A 12,466-nucleotide genomic window follows, 5' to 3' on the forward strand; every position below is an offset into this window, starting at 1 on the left:
TGCTACTGCTATTATTATTGTTGTTGTTGTTGCTGTTGTTAATGGCTTACTTCCGTTTTGCTTTTCTTTGATACACAGATTTCAGAACTAGCTCATCAAAACAGGTTGGTCTTCTTTTAGAGACGGGCCCCATTCAACCATATATTTAATTTAGTGTGAGTATGACCCAAGAAAGGTTTACAAACTTTAAGCTGCTGAATTTTAATAGTTTGCGTGTAGGGGATCCCTGTTATGGCATAAAATTCCCCTACAGTCCAGAGCTGTAACCATGCCGCATCACTGCCAGCAGCCGAGGGTAGCTACCTGCCGACCCTACAACCCTCCGCCATGCGCCCACTTCCACATGAAGAGACCCCCCATTCCAGATGTTTCAATGCTGCCAAGAAACATGGCTTCTTCCACAATGGCCAGAGCTATACAGCTGCATTTAAACCTTGGTCCAAGCAAGGAGGTTACAATCAGCACAAGAGTGCTGTCCACATCACACCCTTCTCCCAAGCTATCAAAAGAATCCAAGATGCCCCACATGGGAGTCGAGCCTAGTCTGACACACCAAGACGGCTCCCACCCTCCAGTAGTGATCGGTTCGCATCTCCAACTTGTGACATTGTGGTGTCACAAGCATGATGGTTGAGAGACAAAGAAAAAGGTACACTTCATTCCGATAACAGCAGACTGTAAAGCTGATTCCACTGGGACAGTAGAATATTTGAGTAGCAGTTAAGATCTTTGAATTTCAGTCATGAGATGCATACATTCTGGTATCTTTGTATCATTTGTAACCTTGTTTCATTGTTTTTCAATGTGTCAATTTTTGTTTCAGTTGTAGTATTTGATAAAGGCCTGATAATACTGTCTTCTGCCACTGAGGCGCTGCCACCTACTGCAAAGTGGGAAGACATCACTGTCTTACCCTATGCCCCAGTGGGGGCACCACAGGTGCTCAGTTACCATTGGCAATTTGGCTTCTGGTGTGCCAGCAACACTAGCTCAGCGCACTGCCACCAGGGCAGTGCAAGTACACTGTATGGAGCATCTAGCTCACCTGCCACTGCAATTGGGAATGTTACAAGATGACACTGAATCGCACCAGAGATGAAGGTGCACTCATATGGCATTCCAAGTTTAATAGGTTAATAAAGAACAATTTATGTTCACTGTTTGCTTCTCTACAGCTGTCCACAAAACCACACCCATCTCCCAAGCCATCAAAAGAACCCAGGATGCCCCAGGTGGTGGTCGAGTCCATCCTGAACACACTGAGATGGCTCCCTCCAAACTTTAGTGGTATATTCACACCTCTGATCCTCTAAATCTCCCAAATGAAGGGTGCCCAAATGTCAATTTCAAAAATTTTGTTGTATTTCAGTGGATACTAGTGGTAAGGTTGCAAAATCTGGCAAGACAGCTAAACAGTTTGCACTGTGCACATTCTGTAAATTGTGTGTCATTTAGCTCACCATTTTTACTCCAAGTGCTACACAAAGCTGTCAATACATTCTTGTCATGACACATTTTCTCCCAAGTTGAAACAGCTTGATCCCTTTATGTAGTCGGTTTAAAAAATTCCCCTTTTGTAACCTTAGCAGTTTGTTTATAAAACCTGTAAGTTTCATCACTTTTGGTTTGACAACCGTTGAGATCAACGAGCGTGAAGTTGCCTGAAAACAGATTTGCTGGTAAAAGTAATTAATTTTTGAACCCGTGTCTGATCCCTTCTATTTGAAAGAGTACCTCTTTCTCTTTGAAATATCTAACTTTTAGAATGCTTTATTTCTTTAAGGTTTAAAACAATCCAGTACACTTCCTTCTACAAACGACTACTGCGTCATTCTAGAAAAAGTGTGACACAGATGATAAATTAATTTTTAACAAACTTAATCCTCCTTAACATCAAATTGACACTGAAGTTCTATATTTTATTGTTTTGCTATCAAAATCTCCCAGAAACAAGAAATTTTCAGAATACAGGACGGTGAACACAGCTATAAGTTCACCAAAAAATTACAGAAATGTTTGTATGTTGGTAGACTCATTTTCTGGCCACCTCTGTTTCTCAGGAGGAAGGTGATGCAATAATAATTAACTACAAGCTATTCCAACAATATGAGAAGCATTAATTGTTTTCTCAGTTGTATAACTGTATTTATTTTTGGTTATTCTATTTTCCACTGTGTGATGTCCCACAGGTCACATAAAAACAGAATATTTATGAAACATTTGGCTTATTCTGTTTTTCAACTTTTTAGAACTATATTACACAAAAAAGTAATTAACTTTAGGCTGCTAAATGCTGGAGAATTTTCTCCTGAACAAAAGGAACTGTTGTTGAGTCATTCTAGTTTATGAATGTACAATTTGTTATTATCATAAAGCTACTTTGCAGACAAAATCTGAATGTCCGCAAATATACTGTTGCAATCCTTTTTCGTTGAAGAATATCACAACTGGAAAAATCTGAGCTGCATAAATGCAAATTTGGCAAATCAGCTGAACAACTGAGTAAAAGTTGTGTTTAGCCCTCGAGCAGGTGTATAAAGTGCACCAAATAAAAATAAAATGATTTTGCACAGTTCCATTTTTGTTTCACAACTGCAAACCCATACCTATTCCTTCATTATTTGCTTCATGTAACACAGTGATAAATTGTGTTGTCATACGTCCAAGTGAGCAGCAGTAATATAAAATATAAAGCGAGCTAGGCGAGAAAAAAATTTACGATCCGTGCAAAAAAATTACAGAGATTACAAACTAGCAACTTATTCCCACACTGAGGCAGTTTTCTAGGAGATACCTGGTAATCGAATAAGCAGCTGGCTGGGATATGATGCAACTGCACTGCTTAATGCTTTGAGTGGGTCGTTACTGTCTCTGTAACACCTGTCCTTAGCAATAGAGTGTTATAGTGAAAATTTATTTCATTATTGTTTAATAAAACAGTGGTTTAGCTCGAATAATATATGCTTATTTTCTCGTTGTTTAAATAAACTAAGATTAAACTGTGATTTTGATCATACATGACTTACCTTGGTAACATCAAGAAAGCTATTCTATACACGCATACAAAATGCGCCGCGCGCCTGCTCATGATATGAAAAATGGCGCGCATACATCTACATCTACATCTACATTGATACTCCCCAAGCCACCCAACGGTGTGTGGCGGAGGGCACTTTACGTGCCACTGTCATTACCTCCCTTTCCTGTTCCAGTCGCGTATGGTTCGCGGGAAGAACGACTGTCTGAAAGCCTCCGTGCGCGCTCTAATCTCTCTAATTTTACATTCGTGATCTCCTCGGTAAGTATAAGTAGGGGGAAGCAATATATTCGATACCTCATCCAGAAACGCACCCTCTCGAAACCTGGCGAGCAAGCTACACCGCGATGCAGAGCGCCTCTCTTGCAGAGTCTGCCACTTGAGTTTATTAAACATCTCCGTAACGCTATCACGGTTACCAAATAACCCAGTGACGAAACGCGCCGCTCTTCTTTGGATCTTCTCTATCTCCTCCGTCAACCCGACCTGGTACGGATCCCACACTGATGAGCAATACTCAAGTATAGGTCGAACAAGTGTTTTGTAAGCCACCTCCTTTGTTGATGGACTACATTTTCTAAGCACTCTCCCAATGAATCTCAACCTGGTACCCGCCTTACCAACAATTAATTTTATATGATCATTCCACTTCAAATCGTTCCGTACGCATACTCCCAGATATTTTACAGAAGTAACTGCTACCAGTGTTTGTTCCGCTATCATATAATCATACAATAAAGGATCCTTCTTTCTATGTATTCGCAATACATTACATCTGTCTATGTTAAGGGTCAGTTGCCACTCCCTGCACCAAGTGCCTATCCGCTGCAGATCTTCCTGTATTTCGCTACAATTTTCTAATGCAGCAACTTCTCTGTATACTACAGCATCATCCGCGAAAAGCCGCATGGAACTTCCGACACTATCTACTAGGTCATTTATATATATTGTGAAAAGCAATGGTCCCATAACACTCCCCTGTGGCACGCCAGAGGTTACTTTAACGTCTGTAGATGTCTCTCCATTGATAACAACATGCTGTGTTCTGTTTGCTAAAAACTCTTCAATCCAGCCACACAGCTGGTCTGATATTCCGTAGGCTCTTACTTTGTTTATCAGGCGACAGTGCGGAACTGTATCGAACGCCTTCCGGAAGTCAAGAAAAATAGCATCTACCTGGGAGCCTGTATCTAATATTTTCTGGGTCTCATGAACTCGAGTGTCAAGCAGTCACATGGAAATCCATAAGAAATTGGCTGATGTCACAGCTTCAGCTTTTGTCTGATGAAGATGCACAGATGGAAGCACATAATAAGTTTAAAAGCATTTTGAGTTCCATTGGGGGTGCTTCTCTTTAGAGAAATCAGTAAATGTGATTCAAAAGGCTATACAAAACACAATGTTAATTAGGTACAACATTTAATAAGTGACCAAGTAAGTGTCATCTGCTAGTGCCTTCCAACCTGATGAGTGGCAGCAACCAGCAGAAAAAGGTACAAAAGAGTGCATGAAACGGTTGTTTACTCAGCTGTTGTCAGACTGGAAAGAAAAAAAATGCAAACTTTTACTCATGGTGAGAAAATTCATTTTCCCACATTGGCATCAAGGTGTTGGTCCAGTAAAAAATCTCAATAGAATTTTGTGTGTCAGAGAGATAGGTTAAAGTAGACAAAACTTGAAGTGAAAAGAGTGTTGGTTTAAAGAGGGGCGGGGAGGGAGCAAACTGCTAGGTCATTGGTCCCTCGTTCCGATTAAAATAATTCCACAAGAGTGGGAGTAAAATAATCGAGACATACAAAACACAGCTGGAAGATAGGAGAAAACCACAAGAATAACAGAAGGGCAACAAACACTAAAATGGACAAAACTGGACAAGAAAACCACAGAGACACACAAGAAACATGCAGAAGAGATCAAAACAAGAGATCAGATTACCATGGCTGGCTGACCATGAGAATAAAAAGGAGAAGCCAGCCACTCTGCAAAACATTAAAACCTCCACCTTAAAAGGACTTTGGTGGAGGACACAGAGGGACAAAGGACATGCGCTAAAACTTAGATCAAATGAAAATACCCACCCTCACAAATAAAATGTAGAACTTAAGTTGCTGTTGAGACATTATCGCCCAACACCAAAGGTAGGGTGCTGGGAAAGTTAAAAGTCTGCCGCAGAATGGCTAAAAGTGGGCAGTCCAGCAAGAAGTGGACGACCGTCATTTGTGAGCCACAGCAACACAGAGACAACAGAGGACAACTGATTCCCTGCGAGACGACCACATGGAAGACTTCCACACATTCGTAGTCTCCTTAATGGCACGCAGGTTGTTTTGTGCGTACTGTTATGCCATTCCACCTCCCAAAGCCGAAAAACCCTGCGGCATAAGGCAGAACACAAGTCAGTTTCGAAGATGCCCATCTCCAGAAGCGGTTTCCGCGTAGTCTGTTTGGCCAGTCTGTCGGCAAGTTTGTTGTCTGGGATTCCAACGTGTCCAGGGGTTCACACAAACACCACTGAATGATGGGACCATTCCAGGGCACACATGGACTCCTGAATGGACACTACCAAGGGATGGGAAGGGTAGCACTGGTCAATAGCTTGTAGGCTGCTCAGGGATTCAGTACTCAGAAGAAATGACTCATCAGGGCATGCGGGGATGTGCTCAAGAGCACGAGATATAGCCGTCAGCTCTAAAGTGGAAACACTGCAGCCATCTGGCAAAGAGTGCTGTTCAATATGTCCTCCATGAATATACGCAAAGCCTTTGTGACCATCAGCCATCGAGTCATCGGTGTAAACCATTCATGATCCCAGTACATGTCAAGAACCAAGAAGAAGTGATAGCGGAGAGCCGCAGGGTTAACGGAGTCCTTAAGGCCATGCGAAAGGCCCAGAAGAATATGCGGCCTAGGTGTACACCATGGAGGGTGTACGTGAATGGACCTCGAGGAGAAGTGGTAATGGGAAGGACTCCAGTTCAGACAGAAGGGACCAGATGTGAACCACAATCGTAAGCCCTGACCTAGGCCACCGACGAGGGAGATGAACTGCCGTGGTTGGGGAAAGGAGATGGTAATTCAGATGTGCAGGAGAACTACGAACATGTGCAAGATAACTGGCGAGCAGTTGCGGACGCCTAACCTTCAATGGAGAGAATCCGGCCTCCACCAGGACACTGGTCACCGGACTCGTTCTAAAAGCTCTCGTCGCTAGGCGAACCCCACAGTAGTGCACTGGGTCAAGTAAATGCAATGATGAGGGCACCGCCAAACCATAAACCAGACTCTCATAGTCAAGGCAGGATTGAACAAAGGCTCTGTAGAGCTGCAGCAGCGTAGAGCGATCTGCACCCCAGTTGGTGTTGCTCAGGCAGCAGAGGGCATTAAGGTGCTTCCAGCACTTCCGTTTAAGTTGACGAAGGTGAGGTAGCCAAATTAATCTGATGTCTAAGATCAGTCCTAAGAATCGATATGTCTCCACTACTGTGAGTGGATTGTCATTGAGGTAAAGTTCTGTTTCTGGATGAACGGTGTGACACTGACAGAAATGCACGACACACGACTTCGCAGCTGAAAACTGGAAGCCGTGGGCTAGAGCCCATGCCTTTGCCTTATGGATGGCTCCCTGTAGGTGTCACTCAGCACCACAAGTACTGGAGGAGCAGTACGAAATGCAGAAGTCATCCGCATACAGAGAAGGTGAGATGGACGGCCCTACAGCTGCTGCTAAACCATTAATAGCTGCTAAAAAATAGAAAGACACTCAATACGGAGACCTGCAGAACGCCAGTCTTCTGAATATGGGGAGAACTATGGGAGGCACCACCTTGGACATGGAAAGTACGGAGCAAAAGGAAGTTTTGGATAAAAACCGGGTGTGAGCCCCAGAGACCCCCACTCATACAATGTGGCAAGGATATGATGTCACCAGGTTGTGCTGCATCCTTTACATAAGTCAAAAAAAAAAAAAAAAAAAAAAAAAAAAAGACTGAAATCAGATTTTGGCATCTGGAAAAGGCTGTTCGGATGGTAGACTTGAGGGACACAAGATTATATATAAGTTGTAGAGTGACCCTGCCGGAAGCCACCCTGACATGGAGCCAGTTTGCCACATGACTCCAGGATCCAACACAACCTCTGACACACCATTCGTTCCAACAACTTACAAAGAAAGCTGGTGAGGCTGATGGGCCAGTAGCTATCCACATCAAGTGGGTTTTGACTGGGTTTGAGCACTGGAATTATGGTGCTCTCCGCCACTACAATGGAAAGATGCCATCGCACCAGATCTGGTTGAAGATGGTGAGGAGGTGTCGCTTGTAGTCATATGGGAGATGTTTAATCATCTGACTGTGGATTCTATCTAGCCTAGGAGCTGTCTCGGGGCAATGTGCAAGGGCACTGAGGAGCTCCCACTCTGTAAATGGGACATTATTGCGTTCACTGTGGCGTGTAGTGAATGGGAGGAGTTTCCTTTCCATCCGCCGTTTAAGGGTGCGAAAGGCTGGGAGTAGTTCTCCGATGCAGAGGCTCAAGCATAGTGCTCAGCAATGTGCTCGGCAATCGCGTTTGCGTCAGTACATAACATGCCATTGATGTTAATGCCAGGGACACCTGTTGGAGTCCGATAACCAAAAAGACATCTGATCTTCATTCAGGCTTGGGAAGGTGACGTATGGGACCCAATGATCAACAAATACCTCTCCCAACACTCCTGTTTCCGTCGTTTTATAAGCTGGCGAATGCAGGCACGGAGCTGCTTAAAGGCTCTCTAGGTGCTCTAGGGAAGTGTGCCGCTTATGTCGCTGTAGAGCTCGCCGACGCTGTTTAATTGCCTCAGCGACTTCCGGTACCCACAAAGGGACTGTCTTTCGCCGGGGCACCCTAAAGAATGAGGGATCGCGTTTTCCGCCACAGAAACCACCGCTGTAGTGACCAGCTCGACGACAACATCGATGGCATCATGTGGGGGAAATTCAGTGTTGACAGCAGAGGTGAAAGCTTCCCAGTCTGCCTTGTTTAAAGCCCATCTGGGTACGCGTCTGTGGGCATGACACCGGGGGAATGACAGGAAGATGGGGAAGTGGGCACTACCACACAGGTTGTCATGTGCTCTCCAGTGGATGGATGGGGGAAGGCCAGAACTGCAAACCGTGAGATCAATGGCCGAATATGTGCCATGTGCCACACTGAAAAGTGTGGGGGCACCTGTATTTAAGAGGCAGACGTCAAGTTGTGACAGTAAATTTTCGTACTCCCTACCTTGGCCAGTAAGCATGGCGCCACCCCACAAGGGGTTATGCTTGTTAAAATTTCCCAAAAGTAGGAAAGGTTTAGGGAGTTGATCAATCAGTGTAGCCAATACATTCAGGGGTACTGCACCATCTGGAGGAAGATATACAATGTAGACAGTTATTTCCTGCACCGTCCTTATCCTGACAGCCACAGCTCCAAGAGGGATTTGAAGTGGCCCATGTTCACTACATACTGAGTTCAGGACATAGACGCAAACTCCGCCTGATACTCTATTATAGTTGCAATGGTTCCTGTAATATCCCTTATAGCTGCAGAGGGCAGGGGTCGGCAATGCCGGGAACCAGGTTTCCTGGAGGACAACGCAGAAAGCAGGTGTAAAGCTTAACAGTTGCCTTAGCTCAGCCAGGTAGTGGAAAAAACTGCCGCAGTTCCACTGCAGGATTATGTGATCGTGAGACTCAGAAGGCATGAAACACTATGAGGCAGTCTATACCTCAGGGTCACCTGCTGCCACCAGATGAGTACTTGTGTGATAGACATTCATTGTGTCTCAGTGCCCAGAGAGATCTAGGTCTTCAGCGGACACCAGAATCTCCACCTCATCCTCAGACACAGAGCTTGTGGGTAGTGCTGGTTCTTGGGGGTCTTTTTCTTTTTAGGTTTATCTCGCTGCTCCTCTATGTTTGTCCGGCTGGGAGGGCTTCACTGATTCTCAGGGACTGAGGAGGACTGTGAAGCCCTACGACCAGCTACCTGTGGTTGCTTCAGCCACTGGCGGGTGTCAGCTTTGCCACTGGTCGGAAACTGGGAAGGGAGTCACCCAAGGGATCCCTTCCTGGAGAGAGGAGCCGAAGAAGACTTACGCTTCTCTGGCTAAGAAAGGGAGGGGGGGAGGGGGAGGGGAGGTGTTGCTCCTGAAGTAGGTTGTACAGGAGCAACAGGTAGGGAAGTGGCCCCCTCCCACCATCAAGGGGGCAGGTGGAGTCTGACAGCTCTAAGAGCCAACTGTATGCAACAGAACAGAAGATGGTAGAATCATTGTCATAGCAGTAGCATACGTTGACCCAATATGCACAGGATGTAGCCTCTCATATTTTGTCTTAGCCTCAGTGCAGGTCTGCCAGTCCAGGGTCTGCTATTCCATTATTTTTCTTTCTTTCTGGAGAATGCTGCAGTCTGGCGAGCAAGGTGAATTTTGCTCTCCACAACTGACACAGATGGGAGGTAGGGCACAGGGAGTATTGGGATGTGAAAGACGTCCACAGTCCCAACAGGTGACGCTGGAAGTACAGCGGGAAGACATATGGCCGAACTTCCAGCACTTAAAGCACCGCATCAGGGGAGGGATATACGGCTTTGTGTCACAGCGGCAGCCCAGCACCTTGACCTTCTGTGGTAATGGATCACCCTCGAAGGCCAAGATGAAGGCATCAGTGGAAACCTGATTATCCCTCAGACCCCACGCACTGGACAAAACAGACACTTAGCCACTCTAAATTGGCGCGCAGCTCATCGTCAGACAGCAAAAGAAGGTTCCTGTGAAATATGATATCCTGGACCACATTTAAGCTCTTATGGGGTGTGATGGAAACAGAAATATCCCCCAGCTTGTCACAGGCGAGTAATGCCCATGACTGGGCAGAGCATGCTGTTTTGATCAAGACCAACCCTGACCACATTTTGGACAAGCCCTCCACCTCCCCAAACTTGTCCTCTAAATGCTCCACAAAAAACTGAGGTTTCATTGACAAGAAAGATTCCCAATTAACTCTCGTACATACGAGGTACCAGGGTGAATAAGCTTCGCTGCCGTCCTTAGCCTGGCATTCCTCCCATTGACAAAAAATTTAAATCACTGCAACACTAATGCTGTTTTTACATTAATGTAAATACATCAGTTTTGGAACCATAATGATACTGAAACACGAGGCTTAGAAAAACTGCCAAATCCCCCAAATGCTTCACAACTTGTTTAAGAAACCTACGCAAGGCTTGGGAACAGTTATAAGCAACCCAGTAACAACTATCAGAGCTGAGAACTTGGAACACGTTCCCAACCTATGGTGAACTTGTCTGGCTTTTGAGTGTGGCCTTTGGTGATGAAGAGGCTAGTTTTTTACTTACTGGTAGTGACAGTAGCAACACTATGACTGTTTTCAGATACCACAAATGGCTACAGTACGAGACTGAATACCCTTCACAGCATACCTGTGGTGGCAGAGTGATCTTTAATATAGAAGTTGAAAATGTGGTAGATAAAACGCAAAGCAAATGAATGTGAAAGCCATGTAAAGGTTGTGATAAGAGATTGAGCTGTTGTGTAGCCTAAAATTTGTATTAGCACCTTACTAAAGCATTTTTCATCACAAAAATTAAAACTGCAAGATAAATTCAGAAAACCCAGGTAACTCAGGTAACAGGCAAGTCCCTGCCATGTGTTTTGATAGATACATACGGTGAAACAAAACCCCAATACACTTTCAGAAGTAGCAGTGCAAACCAAAACAAGACAAGAGGTCCAGTAAATATGGAATCTAAAATGCATACCTTAAGAGCTATGAGCACTTATTCAGGAGAAGAGATATCTCCCTCAGTATCAAAGATGAAGTAGTGTTTATAGCTCTTCCAGTATGCATTTCAAAAACCATGTTTACTACGTATTTTTTTTCTTGTTTATGTTCATACCACCATCTCTGAGAGGTTATTGGTGGAACTCTCTCTCTCTCTCTCTCTCTCTCTCTCTCTCTCTCTCTCTCTCTCTCTCTCTCCCCCCCCCCCCTCCCCCCCTACATAAAATACATGGGGAAACACAACTTGTACCTCCTAACCATTGATTTGCATGACAAACTTTAATGGATAATTACTGACCTTTACAGTAAAAACCATTATTGGAAACTGACTATTTTGTGGAGAAAAAGATGTTCTTTCAAACAGTAATTAAAGCAAGTACGCATTAGGTATCCCTTTTGAAACAAAGGGTTCAAAAATTACTTTTGTAGCAAATCTATTTTTGGGTACATTCATTCATCAGTCCCAAGAACTGTAACCCAAAAAGTGATAATCAAGCTACTAGGCATTAAGGTCAAAAAAGAGGATTTCTTTTAAACTAACTAGCCTACATAAAGATATCAAGGTAGTTCAACTTGGGAGAAATTTTGTCATGGCAAAATTTACTGACTCCTTTCTATGGCACTCTGAGCAAAAATAGTGAGCCAAAAAGACATAAAACTTACAGAAAGTGCACAACACAAACTATCTGACTACCTTGCCACATTTTGCAGCTTTATCACAGTTATCCAGTGAATTACAGCACTCTGAAAATTATTGAAATGTCGCCGCACCATTTGTGCACCTTTCATTTAAAGAGGTCCCTACACACAAAGTATTACATTTTACACATAAAAATTTGTAAATCTTTCTTTGGTCATTTAGTAAATCTGCACACAAAATTACAACAAAATATGATATTGTCCAGTGGGGTCCATTTCTAAAATTAGACCACTTGATGTGGAATTATCTTTTATTCAAAGCTCCGTTGGAAGAAAAAGTGTAGACAGATGAAAGAAAGTCTCAACAGTGCAACCACTTATCGTCCACTCACAAAAAGCTAAGAAGAAAAAGCATAAGAGTAACTAACAGAGGGACACGTACATGAATCAGTACTAATGTGCAAAGTTCACAGCACTGCAAAAAAAGTCGTTTTTCAATACAGATTTCTAAGAAACTCTTTTCAGTCCATTGTATAACATCACACATTTTTAACCAATCTCAATGTCACACATCTTTAAACAATCTGCTTTTTTTTTTGTTTTCAGTCATTGAAAAAATGGACCTTAATGTTCTGAAAACTTTTACCTTAGGCTGCTTTTTTCCTGCACGTTCTGTATCGATATGCAGGTCCTCTAGCTTTTTATCGACACTGTCTCCCTCGTGGTCGTCGTCATCATCGTCCTTCTGTTTCTTTTTCTCCTTTTTTACCTTCTTCTTCTTTCCTGATTCATCTTCATCACTATCAGTCTCACGATCACCACCATCTTTGTGTTTTTTCTTCTCCTTCTTTACCCTTTTCTTCTTTGTTGGATCATTTTCATCATCTATATCTTCCAAATCCTGTTCATTTTCATACTTATTCCTGAAACATAATTTATTTGAAAATTAAATACTTTATCAAATATT

The 12,466-nt window shown here is 43.6% G+C and overlaps 1 protein-coding gene across 3 annotated transcripts in view; it reads right to left on the reverse strand.

Annotated features, from left to right (window-relative positions):
• LOC126475336 (eukaryotic translation initiation factor 5B) overlaps positions 1-12,466 on the reverse strand; it is a 425,184-nt gene that overhangs the window by 380,312 nt on the left and 32,406 nt on the right. For all 3 annotated transcript variants that reach the window (XM_050103135.1, XM_050103136.1, XM_050103134.1), the window contains exon 3: positions 12,146-12,422. In XM_050103135.1, coding sequence (XP_049959092.1) covers positions 12,146-12,422 — 277 coding nt within the window. The remainder of the gene's footprint in view (positions 1-12,145; positions 12,423-12,466) is intronic.

The sequence above is a fragment of the Schistocerca serialis genome, chromosome 4 (genome assembly GCF_023864345.2).
Source record: "Schistocerca serialis cubense isolate TAMUIC-IGC-003099 chromosome 4, iqSchSeri2.2, whole genome shotgun sequence".
Lineage (NCBI taxonomy): Eukaryota > Metazoa > Arthropoda > Insecta > Orthoptera > Acrididae > Schistocerca > Schistocerca serialis.